This window comes from Triturus cristatus, chromosome 4_1 (assembly GCF_964204655.1).
Source record: "Triturus cristatus chromosome 4_1, aTriCri1.1, whole genome shotgun sequence".
Lineage (NCBI taxonomy): Eukaryota > Metazoa > Chordata > Amphibia > Caudata > Salamandridae > Triturus > Triturus cristatus.
In genome coordinates this window covers 1,144,165,863-1,144,182,221 of record NC_140585.1, presented here as the reverse complement: position 1 = coordinate 1,144,182,221, position 16,359 = coordinate 1,144,165,863, and the positions used below count along the sequence as shown (strand labels likewise).

Here is a 16,359-nt window from a genome sequence, read left to right as displayed (position 1 = left end):
TTATCTAGGTGGATTGTCCTGTCTATCAAACTGAGCCACGCATTGGCCAAAAAGGAGTAGCCTAAAAGCTCACTCCACAAGGACAAAGGTAGCGAATAATGCCTTGGCTAGGGAAGTGACTGTGGTGACCACCTACAAGCCACCACGTGGGATTCTGTCCGTACCTTCACCAACTAATGGTGTCTTGGTTCTCAGGTCTGTCCGTCCGGTTCTGCAGGGTGCCCTGGTGTGAAGTTGATTCCCCAGACCTACCTCCTTAATGTGGGTACTAATTTGGCATCAATTCAGATATGTGTCAGATCTACCTTTAGGAGTATCCATCAGAAGAACAAGTTACTTGGGTAACCTCTATCTGGTGAATGCCAAGTTTCAGATGCCTCCCCCCCCGACCCCCCCCCCCCCCCCCCCGCCTGCACCCTTATTCCCTTTCTGCAAAGTAAACTTCTTTTAGTTTATAAGGTACAAGTTTAGCGTAAGAACTTTGTCCGTCACTCAGTATTTTAGTCTCTCTGCATCCGAGGGATCATAAGTTTCTTGTGATATTGACATCTGTTTTCAGGGGGGGGGCACTTCTATGCAGTTCTGTGTCATCACTTCTGGATGTGTCTTGGAACCACCTCAGAACTCGATGACACCACCTGCCAGTATGCAGGAGCTGTTGCATGAAAAATGTCTAGATGCAGTTTGAGGCCTTTAGGGATTCTGCAGTTAGAGTGTCAACCAGAAAGAGCCTTACTCAAGGTAAGTAACTTGTTCATTACATTAATACATTTTGTTCAGCTCTTTGACAAAAGCAGTGTAATAAATATAATTAAGTAAAGAGTTGTATTGTATTGCCAGGTAGGTAATATAGGTTCAGATGTGTGGCCTAACAGGTGTGTCATAATGACATAATAGTTGATTCATGGTCTAGTGTCAGAGGTATGAATTGGCAAGTATAATGTAACGCTGGAGGTTTGGTGCAGTACGAATATTTTGTGTTCCAATGAAAGACAAATGTTTTTGTAATAACAGAGGCTTGGCTAAGTAATCAGGCTTTTTTTTTTTTTTTAACGGTCCAGGATTTGCCTTTGAAGTACACACCTGATCTCAGATCTCGTTTGTCCTCAACACTTTCTTAATACCCCTGCAAAGCTGTTTGGCCACTTTTAAGTCGTCCACTTGATGCTTGTTTGTAAACCCTCATCCATTCCTTTCACATGCCCCCCCAGAGCTGTTGTTTAACGCCAAAACTTTTTCTTCCAGATCTCAAGTACGGTGGAAGGCACATCAGCAAACTTTGGGAAAGGATTTGGACAGAAATCGGGCTATTTCCTCAGCGCGAGTTCAGCTCAGAGTGAGGTAAGTCACGAAACTTGTACATATTTACACGCCTCTTCAAACACCTTTGCGTTTCTGATGATTAGTTAATGTGGTTGACACAGGAGAGTGGAAGATAATTTTATGCATTCATTGGACACTGCTGCTCCATACATAATCTGTGTCTAGGCAATAATTTGTGAAACACTTTGAATGTGCTTTAAGTGCACTATTTTTCAGCAATGGCATGTTGAGTCTTTTATACAACCATCTTTGATACATTATAACTCGAGGAGGCCCAGAACTGAGACTTCTAAGTGCACGTTTTTCAAAACCTAAACCAGAGAATTTTTAGTTCAGCTTTGAGCTCAGATTGTGTTACTGACAGAGGTTCCAGTATAAAAACGGTGCAGAGACACAATATAGATTACAAAATATCGAGTTACACAAATATCGAGTTAATATCGTGGGTCAGAAATATCGACAGCAAGAATATCATGGTCAAGAATATCGACTTAAGGTAAGTAATATAGATTTTAAAAATATTGAAGTGTTTAATATCGTTTGCAAAAATATAGTTTTAAAAAATATAGTTTATTATGTATTTTAGTATATATTTTATATGTATGTGATGTATGTTTTTTTTGTATAAGAATTGTTTGTATTTTTATATGTGTTACATTTTTTGTACTTATTAATGTTTCTTATTTGAATTTTGCGGTTTTAGTTCCATTGTGTGTTCATAGGGGAATAGGGTGGGAAGTAATTTAAATATTTTAAATATATTGATTACTTTTTATTTATTAATATTTGTTTAATTGAGATGCCAAAGTGTTAAATGTGTAAAGTAATTTAATTAATAATTGGTTGTTAATTTAATTAATTTTAATTAATTGGTAATTTTAGGTGTGTAGTGTTTATAGGTGTAAAGGGTAGGAAGTAATTTATTTTTAATTTATGAATTAATTGGTTGTTAATTTTAATTAATTTGTAATGTTGGTAATTGTGTAATTTTTAGGTGTGTGTTGTGGTTTTTATAGGAGTAAGGAGTGGGAAGTATTTTGTGTTTAATTATTTTCATATAGCTAATGTTAATTATTTGATATTTATTTTTGGTAATCGTTTTTTGTGTGTTTTTAATTTTAAAGGGGTAAAGGGTGGGTATTAAATACATTTTAATTATTAGTTAATAGTAGTAGTTTTTCATTTTAAAATACGTTTTAATTGTGTTTTATTATTTTATAGTTTAATTTAGGTGTGTGTTGTGGATATTATAGTGTTAGTGTGTGTAGTCAATTAAGGTTTATTATTTATTTTATGAATAATATTTTTATATTCATTATAAATTATGTAAATAAATCTAATTACAAATGTTGAAGTGTTTTGTTATTGGTGTGGTGTTGTAGGGTAGGTAATAAAATAAATACATTTATGTTTTCATCAATTGCTTTGTTTAAAAGAATTATTTTTGGTAAATTTATTTTATATATTTGTAGGTTTTTGTTATATGTAATTAGTATTATAATGTTGTTTTTTATATGTTTAATAATAAATATATTTATTAATTTTGTAAAACTTTTATTTATTTATATATATATATATATATATATATATAATATTTTGTTTTTTTTCCGAGTGTTTGTGTGTGAATGGTAAAATAAAAATTCGCCGCTATCCAACACTTTCCCTACTGCATTCACTGGAGTGGGAATAGTAATTTTTACCCCTCCGCTATCCTGCACTTTCCCTACTGTTGCACTCACTGGAGTTGGAATAGTAATTTTTACCTCTCTGCTATCCAACATTTTCCCTACTGTTGCACTCGCTGGAGTTGGAATAGTAATTTTTACCCCTCTGCTGTCCAACATTTTCCCTACTGTTGCACTTGCTGGAGTGGGAATAGTAATTTTTACCCCTCTGCTATCCAACATTTTCCCTACTGTTGCACTCGCTGGAGTGGGAATAGTAATTTTTACCCATCCGCTATCCTACACTTTCCCTACTGTTGCACTCACTGGAGTGGGAATACATTTTTTTTATCCCTCCGCTATCCAACACTTATCCTGCTGTTGCATTCAGTGGAGTGGGAATACTAATTTTTACCCCTCCGCTATCCAATATTTTCCCTACTGTTGCACTCTTTGGAATCGGAATAGTAATTGTTGCCCCTCTGTTATCCAACACTTTCCCTACTGTTGCTCTCACTGGAGTGGGAATAGTAAATTTTACCCGTCTGCTATCCAACACTTTCCCTACTGTTGCACTCTTTGGAGTGGGAATAGTAATTTTTAACCCCTCCGCTATCCAGCACTTTCCCTACTGTTGCACTCACTGGAGTTGGAATAGTAAATTTAATTATTTTGCTATCCAACACTTTTCCTACTATTGCACTGCTGGTATTGGGTAATTTAAGTTTAAATATTTATTCATAGTTTAATGTTTTAATTTCTTCTAGATTTTTTTTTATATTTTATATATATATATATATATATATTTTTATATCATTTTAAAGTTTTAAAATAAATTAAAGATAATAGTTAATGATTTTAAAGTAAATATATGTATAAAGTATTATGTTTATTTTTTTTTTAAATTAAGTTTATTTGTAATATTTTGTAAATGTATAGTAAATTAAATTTTGTTAAAATCAATAATTTATTATATTTTATTGTGTATATATTTAAATCCATGTTTTGTATTCAAAATTTTTGTACTTACCTGTTTAAGTATAGGAGTCGATATTTTTGTTTATTTTTTATATCGATATTTTTTACACCGATGTGTTAGTAAACCTATAAAAACGTGTACTTTGCAAAATTTAACAAGTTAAGTTAATTATAATGCTCCTAAAATGCTTTCTGATTACGTGTACATAAATACAGAAGGATTAAAGTAAGATTGGTGATTGTTTGCTTTTAAAATAAGACGTACACAATAAAATTTGCAACTTAAAAGGATTTCTAAATTATTACAACTTTAAATAGTAATTCACTGAGACAACAAAATGTTTGACGCATGGCAGCATCTTTAAAAAAGATTAATGATGGAGATGTAATGATCAGTGTTCAACGATAAGAGCAACATTATAGGTGTAATAAAATTAATTAGGGGCCTAGTTCGTAAAGAAAGTCAAAGAAGTGCACTGACAAGTATATGTGCTTGAATTTATGCAGGTTTAAGACTTTCAGAAATTGCCAAGAGCTTTCAAAAGTAGGCATAAAAGTCACTCCTAGCAAACGTTAGTGAATTCCATTTATGCAAGAGGAAATGTACATCTGTATGAACAATTGTAAAATGACTTTCCCTACAACCTCTATTATTCCCACCCTGGGAAAAGTTTTATTTGTGCCCTTGTCAGGATAAATTTTGAAACTAGTTAATTGTGGGAAGAGCGTGAAGAGGAAATGGTGAATGCCCTTATACATGTTAATTTGTGCACTGACTCACAGGGCATTTCAACCGTGGAGCAACCGCTTCCTGCATACCTCCAAGCCACTGTATGTAGGTTTGAGGAAAGTTGGCAAAATTGGAACTTGCTAGAAACCAAACCTTGGCATATTTTGAGCCCTACCATAGTCATAAAGGCTACCAGAGGTCTAGTTTAATGAGAATGCTGTCATAATTTGTCACTTCCCTACATTTAAAAAAAAAAGAAAATTGTCCTCATTTGTGCAGCAAGAAGGCAAAAGGAGCTCGATACTGGGAAACAACGGCAGAAACTTCCTACCTCTCATCAGAAAAGGAATGAAGGAACTAGGTCCATTGCAATCCTTCGAACTAGCTCAAGAGCCCCATAAATAACATTGTTTGATTGGGGAATTCTTTGGATAGCCCTCGTAGAAACTCCCCTTGAAAGCTTAAATGCACAATCATTGGACATTCTCATTTCACAAGTAAAAGTTCACCTCAATTGTTATTTTGCATAGACTTAAACCAATGTTCCCAAAACTCCCAGAACTTTATTCTCTTAATTGGGCAGCTGCTACGCACTAAACTATTCACCCGTTAGACAGATGCTAGCCATTCCCATAAAATCGGGGGGCTACTCCATAGCCCCCCGATTTTATGGGAACAGATCTTCCTTCGTGCCAACACTATTAATACAAAAAAAAGGATTTTTGTATCTTATGCAATTAAACAAGTAACCCTCCACCATCTGTGACCCCAAAAAACACCAGTGCCAGGCTTATGTTAACTTCTTGACCCATTAGCTCTATAAGCACCTTACCCACTTATTGCCAAAAGATCTGGGTCAGCGGGCACTGTCAAAACATGTGGACGTCATCTGCCTTTTCCTCGCCACACTTAAGGCACCTCTTTACCTCTCGTCCTCCCAGAATAAACAGCCTTTTCGGGGTCCATATGCCCTGTGCACTAGATATTGGTGAACGGCAATCTCACTAAACAGATAAATATTAGAAGAGGGATTCTTCAGGGTTGCCCGTTGTCACCTTTGCTTTTTAATCTATATATTGAGCCTCTAGCAAATAAAAGGAGGGCAAGCCAGAACATCATCCCCTTTGAGTGTAATAGGTGGGAGGAAAAGGTGGCCTTGTATGCCGATGGCTTGATGGTGTATACAAGAGATCTAGCAAAATTGCTACCATTGATCCTCAATTCCTTGAAAAACTTTGGGAAGGTTTCTGGTTACCTGGTTAATCAGCAAAAAACAGAAAATATGGAATGGAATACTTGTTGTAACAGGATTGTCAAGCGGCAAATAAGATATTTGGGAATTCAGGTGGTGGAAAACCCAGATAAAATGGCTCAGTTAAACGTTAATAAAACAGGAACCAGGAGGTCACTAAAGATAAGGAGGGGTCTCCCACTTTCCTTCTTAAGAAGATCTAATATCTAAAAAATGTAAATTTCAAAATTCACATTTCTTTTGAACACAATACCTTTAGAATTCAAGCCGGAGTGGTTTAAGAAATTGCAGGAGGAGCTGAACAGTTTCATATGGCCATCTAAAGAAAATAGAATCGCATGGAGGAAACTACGTAGGAAAAAAGAACATGGGGGGCATCGCAAGTCCAGATTTGTATCAATACTGTTGGGCTTTTCGATTAAAGAACATAAGATCTCTACTTTTGGATAACTCCGCCTTTACCCCGCTTCTTAAAGCCACGACAAAAAGTTCGCCCGTGGAGGGGTACTTTTTCCTTTTTAAATTTGGGCATCTGAAGTATTTCAAAAAGGTTATGTTGAAGATATTGGAGTCAGCTTGCATGCTATGGTATCAAGTCAGACGGAGATTAGGTATATTATAAAGGAAAACTCTCTGGACTCTTGGGAGTCTGTTAGAAATCACAGAGGGTAACCTTTCCAAATTGAAGTGTTACCAACTGGCAAGCTGGGTATGGGAATTAGGTAAAGATGGGAAAGGAAATAGGGTTTGAGAGGATAAATTACAAAGAAGATCGCTCCAAAGTAAAGTCTCCAAGTGGTTTTGGATGCTAGTACATGGTGGGGAGGAAGTTGTCACCCTGCCAACAGAGATCTGGAGGAGGGACCTGCCGACGCTGGGCATGAAAACCTTACCGCTAGTATCAATGTCTACTCTTTACATGTCTACTAAATCTGCTTCTGTCAGGAAAAACATCTGTTTACAGTGCACAGGGCATATTGAACACCGAAAAGGCTGTTGATTCTGGGAGGACGAGAAATAAAGAAGTGCCTTAAGTGTGGCGAGGAAAAGCAGATGACATCCACATGTTTTGGCAATGCCCCTGACTCAGATCTTTTGGTCACCTCTATACAGGTCTAAAAAAAAAAAGGACAAGTGGATTTCTTTTTTTTTTGAAGGGCATGTAGATTTCTGAAGCATCGTGTCCCTTGAATAAATGGATATCTTGTACAATCCACATCCCTGGAAAGGAGGTTGGGATAAGCTCTGCAGGACGGTGTCCAGAGTGCAAAGATATAATGGGCCTCACAGCTTTAACACTGACCATTCTGGGGCAGTTGATGAATGTGGTGTGCTTTGGTCTCGTCCAGCGACCTCACCTCATCTGGACACTTCTTCTTCCTTCAGTTTTTGCCCACAATACATAAACAACCTGGGCTTGAGGTGGTTTCATAAACTGTCTAGCTTTGATTTATCTGAATCTTGCCTTTTTCAGAACGCGGTGACAGACATCCAGATTTTGAGCGAACGGTCCCCACTGCCTGCTGGTTATACCTACATTGGCGAGTCTTTGGAACCTAGTGAGTAAAAATCTGTATTGTAATTGCTTCTCCCTTGCAAATATGCCATCACGCTAAACATGTGTACACTGCCAGCAAATTAATAACATTTATGTATTAATTTGTGGTAATGGATGGGATGGGTCAAAAATCAAATAGGATAACCATGTTAATTTAAGAGACAAATTCTGGGGTGAAAGGAAAGAAAATGTGCATGTATGTGCAAAAGGGGAGGATTCAGGAAAAGTTAGATGGTGGAGGGAATGTAAGGGCTTGGTGGTTGATTGTTGGGAGATGAAGAAACAGGTGAGGTGGAGGTCAAGAGACTCTTTTGCGGCCATATGTCTGCACAGACTGTCAGTGTTTTGTGTTATCGATTTCTGTCTGAGTCTTAACTTAGTGGCAGGTGGTTAGTTGACTGTACGAGAAGGGTCAATACTAAGGAAGGAAACCATTCCCACTTGCAAAAGTCTTTCTCCCTCAGAAGCATGTATTTTTGGCTGTTTGTAGGATGAGTAACCTGTAACAAAAAGGTCATGCTGGGAACATAGCCATTCTGCATTTTTACAGACAATGACTATGGAAATCTAAATAACTTACATTTTTATAATTAGGACAATTGGAGGATGTGTCAGATATAATTACAAGTTGTGTAATAAACACTAAAGTCATTAGTTTGTAAAGATTTTTAGTCGAGGTTCAGCAATTTCATGTTATTGGATTCCATCATTGGTCTGACCCTCCAAAAGCCCTATTTTGGAGAGCAGTATTCATCAGACTTTAAAACAAACATTGTGAAAAACTTTACATGATCCTGCGACTGCAATCTTGAGGAGTAAATTAGAGCAGGGGAATCTGTGTGTTCCCCAGCGATTTCCCTGGTGTTTTACACGGAAATTTATGCGTGAAACACAAATGGCATGTAATTTCTAAGGGTCTGATAACTCCTGTTACCGGGTTCATCGAAATTAGAGGAGCACTCATAATGGCGGCATAAGTCTGATGTTTTTCTTAGTTTAAAAACTAAGGGGCCCATTAGGATGGCGGGTGGTTTGCCCCCACCGGGCCGGCGATAGCCACCGCCGGCCCGGAGGGGATGAACTACCCGCCATCCACACCAGAAAGACCCGCCCCCCGCGCCATATTAGGATGGGTGGGGGGTACACGGCGGACGGAAAGGCTGTCCGCCGCTTTTCCGCTGGTCGACTCATCAACCGGGCAGAAAACATGGTGGCGGTGTCCATATTATGATGCAGTCGGAGATCAGCCTTTCCATGGCGGCAACGGGGGCCTATAGCGGGCCCCCAGGGGGTGCACATGGGGGGTACCTATGGTACCTCCCTGCATTTGCATGCACAAGGTGGCAGGCACCGCGTGGTGCCTGTCACGTTGTGCATGCAAATGCACAACATGCATTTTTAACATTGTGGCGGGTGCTGCTTACAGCACCGCCCGCTGCAATGTTAAAAATGCGGGATGCGCCCGCCAGTGTGGTGGGCGCATCCTAATTGGAATGGCGGGGCCGCCGCGACATGGGCGGTCGGTCCCTTGCCCCGATGCGGTGGCGGGCGGGCTTTCGTAATAGGCCCCTTAGACGGGCCTGCAGCGCTCGGGGATGGCAAGTTAGACAAAGTAAGGCTGCGGCTGTCTCACTGAAGTTTCTACATTTTATTTTTGTAATTAACCACACACCATCATCAAATCGTCACTTGGCACTAAAATAAAAATGCTTCTTTAGGGTCAGTAAACAAAGTGGGATTACATTTAGAACTCTCACCTGTCCAGGTGATTAAAAAAACAAGCTTTTACAATGCAATAGGTCTTGCAATTGCGACATTTTGAGCTATTGGCATTGTAAATAGCAATGTCTTTTATAATATTAAAAAGCATTGTCATTTACAGTACCAATAGGTCAAACATTGGCAAAAGCAAGACCTATTGTATTGTTGAGCGCGTTGTCCATGAAGCGTTCACGGCGTCCATCAATAAAGTAAGATACATTTTAAAAAAGAGCGCGGTGTCCCTGAACCTGGCACTGCGCTCCACATTATTATAAGAAAAAAAACAAGCATTAAAAATGCGATAGGTCTCGCCTTTTATAAAGTTAAAGCCATTTGCTTTGCTATACAATACCATTAGCAAAGCAAATGACTTATTTAAAGGCGAGACCTATTGCATTTTCAATGCTTGTTATATTGTTCTTGCTATCACAACCCTCTTAAGGTTATTGTACTGTAAATACAGCTTCTACATTCTTGAATCATAGAAAAGTAGAAAGTTGACTCAACCCCTCGCTAGAGCCTCGACCTACATGTTACATGCATTTCTGGGCAACAGGACTTGAACCAACTAAGCTATGCTACCGGCTTACTGTACACTCGGGCGTTAGATTTTGGACGTCGTTAATTTTGACGCCCTGGTTTATTTATAACCAAAGCATACCGGACGGACTGCATTACCCGTGTCCACAGACGCTGCGTGCTTTGTGTGTAGAATCATTACAAACCATACCTTGGCCAGGTAAGCGCCCGGTGTCTGTCTGCCCCCCATGTCGGCTGCAAGTGTGCCCCACCGTCCTGCCAGGGTTCCGCCAGCTGGGTCAATACTCTGCCGATCGCCTCAACGAAAACAAAGGTCTTCTTGGCGGCTGACGCTCGCCTGCAGGTTCCACAGGCGCTGCTCGACGGTGTAACAGAGCTGTGGAATGCGCTGTCTGCAACCGGAGGCGTGTTTTAGAGGCCAGGGCGTGACTTGTAGAAACGTTGGAAACTCTCCCACCTGTAGTAGTATTAAGGTGAGCACGCGTGCTAAGCTGTGATATCGCTGACATGTCAAAGGCGTGCCTTACGGGCGCTTATAAGTAGTAAGTTGACTTTGTAAGAATGTGTCATCATTTACAAATGATGCGTCACTCATTCTTCTATAGTCTTTGGATTGTTTAGTAATATCTTTCATTATTACCCCAAATGCACTCCGCCCTATTTATCAACTCTAGAATGTTGAAAGGCTGACATGGCCTCACAGGGCTCGTTTACTAGGGAAATGTAGATGGGCCATATCACATAAAGCAAGCCCTGAAAGTGTAACTTAAAACAGTATCTGCCACATTTTAGGGTGCCGAGTGTCTCTAGTTCATGAGAGCTGTGAGAGTCATATTTTACCACATTTAATAGTGAAAAATAATCATTTTAAGGACATGAACGGCTTTTGGCTGGAAATGTAGCAGCATGTATTGACACCTCTAAAGTAAACACCAGAGCATAATATAAGGCCTTAACACAAAGCGTCATACCAATACAACTGAAACCTAAATGGCGCAGTAGAATAAAACCGGCAAAAAAATAATGCAGCACAACAACCACAGTACACTTCAGCAACACAAGGCAATAATGCAGCAGCATAAACAACTATATCCCCACCATGACAATTGTCGTGCAGGCATTCTTGTCACACATTACCACTTCTAGAAGTCTGTTCTTATGACTCATTAGTAAAATGTGTTTGCAACAAGCAATACCTTACCACCATAGACACAAACATGGTTTGTGATGTGGCCTCTTGTTATATGAGGAACAGCAAACCTGTGAGAAGTGCTAATAACCAGGCAACGTTGTGGGGGAAACTACAAATGTACAATCATTTGTACATCTCATCTAGAAAGTATTTACAGTCTACTCTTGACTGTACAGTGAAATGAAATGATGGCAATAAATATTTATTTTATATAGTGCTGTTGTTAAGTGGTCTTATTCTGTGGTGTGCCTCTATTGCATGAATTATCTGGTACATGAGGCAAAAACAGACTTCCAGCGCCTTGAAACGACCAATAAGGCAGCATGAGTGCCATAGAAATACATTACAATGTATATCTCCTACACTGGTCCGCGATCATTGTTAATGGTTAACAGGCGTCTGATGGATCCACAACGTTGTGTGGCATTGACTTAATCTCATGAGGTGAATTGTGCAAACAGCTTACAAAAGAGATTATCTCGACTCCTGTTCAACCCCCCTGCCCCCACCAACCACCGACTGAACAAGCTGGCTGTGATTTTGATCTTTTGGTACCCGTGTTTCTATACTGTTAATTGGAAAATATTTATTACACAATTTAAAAAGTGTTACGCCTTCATAAGTCCAGACTCTTAAACACACACCACTTGGTTTGAGCGCAGTAGTTGAACCATACTTAAACTGCAGCTGGAGCATGGAAAGTGCCATGTGCTCAAAATCGGGATGGCTGAAGGTGAGAAGGTGACACGGGGTCATGGCCACGGGCAGCGTGTAAGAAGCACAACCGTATAACTGACAGCAGGAGGATTGAGCCATTGTCACTCTCGCATAGAGGCGGGTTATCAATCATTGGCTATGGGAAGGATTACCAAAACACATGAACTGACCTGCTGCGGACCCATACTTTGCGTACTCTGTTGTCTGTACCCATGAATGGTGATCACAAACCTCCTACAAAGGACCCGTATGGAATGAAATGGTGGTCGACTCACATTCCATGCGTTTGAGCGACCGTCTGAAGTCCTGGTTTTCAACCAACAGCACTTTGAATGATAGCACTTTAAATTTCACTGACCTGGCCAGATCTACTACCCTAAATATCAGCCCTGGCTGGATCTGTAAGCGGCCCCTCGGACTGTGTCACGGATCGTATGCAAAAACTATACGGCGTTTTCAAAGCACCTTCACTCAGAGCTAGGGGCGCCTCTTTATGAAAAGAGGACCTTCTGTATTCAAGTCAATTCTGTCTTGAATCACTCCTAAGAAACACTAAGCAACGTATGCAGTTGCGCACAAAATGATGAGTAATTGTCGCAACGAGATTTACTGGAAGAAAGAAAAAAACAAACAGGAAGTCCATTCGAATACAAAAAGCCCACAGTTACTGGAGCCAGTACTCACAAGGGAAAGCTGAACATGTGTACAGCAGATTCAGTGACATCAGTAAACTGCGAGTACATTAATGACAACGTGTTTTTTTTAGTAAACCACAAATATATTAATGCTTCTAAATTTAAAAGGTGACCCATAAGTGAAACCAGCGCGGCCAAACCTAAACAAGGCAGCGTGACGAGTTGCCATGACAATGGAAAGCACTCGTTTGGACAAAGAAAATGCGCACACGTGTGCACAGCCCTACGCTAATGAAAGTAAACAAAGATGGCGTTGGGCTGTCCACATACGCGTGCATTTGTTTGTCAGTACGCGTGCATGTTTAGCGTGGTGGATGGCGAGAGCAGCCATCTTTGTCCATCTGGACGCGCGTGCATTCAGCTTTGGCTGAATCGATTACAAAAGGTCCTCTTCATGCCGAGAGCAGCGCATGCGCTGCTTTCGGCAGAGGAGACCTAATTAAACCGAGCGCGATGTCCCTAAAGCGGGTGCCACGCTCAGCATGCAAATTTATTTAAAAAAAAGAAAAATACATAAAACGAGAAAACTTCGCCACTGTCTTGTGGGGGTAAGGGGCAGCCACTTTTAAAGTTAGAGTGGCATAGCGCTCTATACGAAAAGTGGCCGCCGTTGTCCTGTGTGGGCGCGCTGCAAATACAAGAAGCAGCCGCCATTGTCCCCATTAGTGAATAATCAAGATAGTGTTCACCCGGTTATAACGCAGACTGAGTAACAAGCCGAATAAAAGGTCCAGTGGTTATGGGAGTTAACCAATGTAGCCAAGGCGGTACCGAGGAGGGACTAACAAGCCTATTAACGAATCAGAAGACAGCATTTACGAAGGACAATGACACAAGCCGATGACCAATATGGGCAGCGAGTGGGCGGGGCTTCCAGTGCATACTCCAATACAGCATGTCCTGCCTCTAGGCTCGACCTAAAAAAAAAAAAAAGGGGCAGAGCGGGCACCTTTAATGCCTCCTTGACATCATAGAGGGTAGTCCTCCCAGATCGCATGGCTGGTTGTGTCCCCCACTTCTAGGAAAAGACTCATTTGGCCATCCAACTGAAGGCCCAGAATTCATTTTTGCCATTTAAATACTAGTTCTCAAATTAATTACCCATACTCATTTCATCACCTTCAGAAGGATTAAAGGGCAAATTGACCTTGAGTTTGAACTCATGACGCACACAAACCAGTGCTGGAAACAGACACATCACTATTTTTCCAGGTTTTGCTATATCTACCCTCTTATAGCTGAGGCAGGCAGGGATATATATTATCAGCAAACAGCTCATCAATGGGTTTGAAGAATTAAAACATAAATCCCCAAATGAAAAGCAACACAGTACTGTAATTCCCCTCAGGTTATCGATGCTATATTTCACTGCAAAGAATTTCACCAACAACCTAACAGTAGTTCTGTTGCTCTGAGTGGACTTTGCCACATTTGAAATGGAGTATCTTTGAACTCTGGGCACATTCATGGGTTTCTTCACCGGACACGTGGAGCATTGAAATGTACTATATCTCATCTTGGTTGTGCCTGATAAGTAGTCTGAATTTTAATGTGCTTTTATACAAGTGCAGCTCTTGGAGTTCTCCACAGTGCACACAAAGAATACAACACAAAATATGTATACAAATTGATTTGGTTTCACTTTACTCTAGAGACCTCTATATCAAAGAAGAAGCGAATATGCGTGAAACTTCTCCCACAGGGTGCATCGGACATAGCTGTTTTTGACATCAAGTTGACTTCTTCAAAAAGTAAACAAGCTGTGCCGCAGTTTATGCGTGTCGGGTATGTGTAATTTATGTCTGTGAGGTATTTCAGTCTTTTCCATATAAGACTGCCACATGGATTCTTCACAATCAGAAATATATTGACCCCTGTAGCCCTATTGAGATACCTATATAATTATTGGGAATAAAGTTGAAGATGTAATGAGAATGGTCATGGCTTTATGCATTCTTCAGAAATGTGCATCCTTCGTTTTAAAGTGGCCTTCCCATGATTCACATTCGGGTAGTGGGATATGAAGTAAGGAGAGCACTTATCTCTAGAAGTCTGGTTCCACATCTTTGATTCATTTCTTCCAGTCATAAAATAAGTGCAATGCTGTGAAAAGTGTAACTCTTTATCCTCTGTGGTTGTAATTTTTGTTTAATTAACTATCCCTTCCAACTGTTCATATATATAATCTAGTTTGAACATTTCACATCAACCATGTCCCCTTTCCCTGTGTCGCCTCTACTCTTTTAAAATAATTCCTAGTTGAGCTTCCAAGAATAAAGCATCAAACGGGGTGTGTAGAATACGGGAAAAAAACCTTTGACATATAAGGGTGACTGGTAATCATGCAATTTGTAGGATAAAGCTCTAGGCAAGCATTCTGTTAGGCAAGGAAGCCTTAAGTTCACAAGTGTGAACTTTTATTCTGTTTAGCGACGAGACGAGGATGCCTCACTTGATGATCTCTAACATGCTTCCATTTTGTCCCAGGGACATCAACGGCTTTGTCATCTGGTGCAAAAAGGATAAGGTTGCTGCGCCAAAGCCACTGCCCAAACCGAGAAGCTTCAGTTTGGACGTGAGAGGCCTGTCCTTGGAAAGCTCAGATCCCACTGAGACGCAGTGAGTCTTGCGCAGCTGATCTTGCCTTCCATGTTCTGTACTTCCTTACTCTCACAATTATTTTTCTTCTTCCTTAACCCCGACAGCCAGCCTCCCAATGTTTGTAAGTAGGTTACCCAAACTTAGCAAGATAGTTATGTACTCCGGATTACACAATTTGGTCAAAGGCAGAAGCCAGGTAAGAACTGTATATCACAGCGCCAAAATTCATCAACGTATTAGTGGAGGTTTCAAGCAGATATTGTCACTCTGAACTGTCTGTGTTCTGGTGTGTTGTGTCTAGATATTGATGCTGCTTTTCATTGTTTTAACCCAACAAAGACTGTTGTTGCTGGGAAGTAAAAAAAATAAAATAACTGGAATGTTACCCAAAGGAATTTCGAGTGGTTTATAACTGTTAGCGTAGGCATTACATTTTACCTTCTACTGAAATGCAAGGACATATTTTTCTTCTTTTCTAACGTTCAAGTTCGAAGTGCTGCATAAAAAGTAGCTGGTACCAAACTTGGTGTCCTCTGATGCTAATAGAATGTTTTTTTATGCAAGTATTAACATACCGTACATAGACTTTAATGCTAAAGATTCTTTACATGCAATTTCATTTTTAAAAAGCAAAAGTTCTTTGCCCACAGACTCAGGCGGTCATCGAGCGCTGCACCGGCAAGGCCAAACGTGAAGCCAGCTTCGCTGGAGCGCTCAAATTCCATCTACGATGCAACCAATATCTACGGTATTACAGGTACTTACTGTGTGCATTGTAGTCTGTTTCAATTGAAAGAAGATGCTGTGCATTTGTAGCAGTGCCAGATAATTAATTTGACAAATACTATTACTGCCACTGGCATTATTGAGACCAACTGTTACTTTGACTTGTAACACAGGCACATATATAGAATAGAAACAACTAAATATTTACTTTAGGTTTTCTACAGAGGTCATTTCAAATTAATTTATTGATATGGTTAATATTAGTATAAATAAATATTTAAAAATGTGTTGGTGTTAAGGGTCTGTATTTTAATTCATTCAATATTAATATGCTTTTCATTTTTCTTAATTTAAGTCAATGACAATATAAACATTTTACTTTTGTTATTGTTCAGCAATTTGTGTGTTAGTTTAATAGTTATCAACCATTTGTTAAGCTTCTCAGTTGGATAGGTTAACTTTTGTTGATTCATATATTTTAACTAAATATGTGATTTTGTTTAGGGTTACCTGTTTTTAATATAATATTCTAATTAAGTGTTTGATATTTGTGTAGCTTAGCATTGATTATTTAATTAACATGCTATTTAAATCTAATAGCCTTACCAATTGTTTGAGATTT

The 16,359-nt window shown here is 39.6% G+C and overlaps 1 protein-coding gene across 1 annotated transcript in view; it reads left to right on the top strand.

Annotated features, from left to right (window-relative positions):
* Window positions 1-16,359, top strand: part of MVB12A (multivesicular body subunit 12A) — a 54,979-nt gene that overhangs the window by 27,286 nt on the left and 11,334 nt on the right. Inside the window, exons 3-7 of the mRNA XM_085654254.1 lie at window positions 1,246-1,341; window positions 7,422-7,506; window positions 14,063-14,195; window positions 14,898-15,029; window positions 15,662-15,768. Coding sequence (XP_085510380.1) covers window positions 1,246-1,341; window positions 7,422-7,506; window positions 14,063-14,195; window positions 14,898-15,029; window positions 15,662-15,768 — 553 coding nt within the window. The remainder of the gene's footprint in view (window positions 1-1,245; window positions 1,342-7,421; window positions 7,507-14,062; window positions 14,196-14,897; window positions 15,030-15,661; window positions 15,769-16,359) is intronic.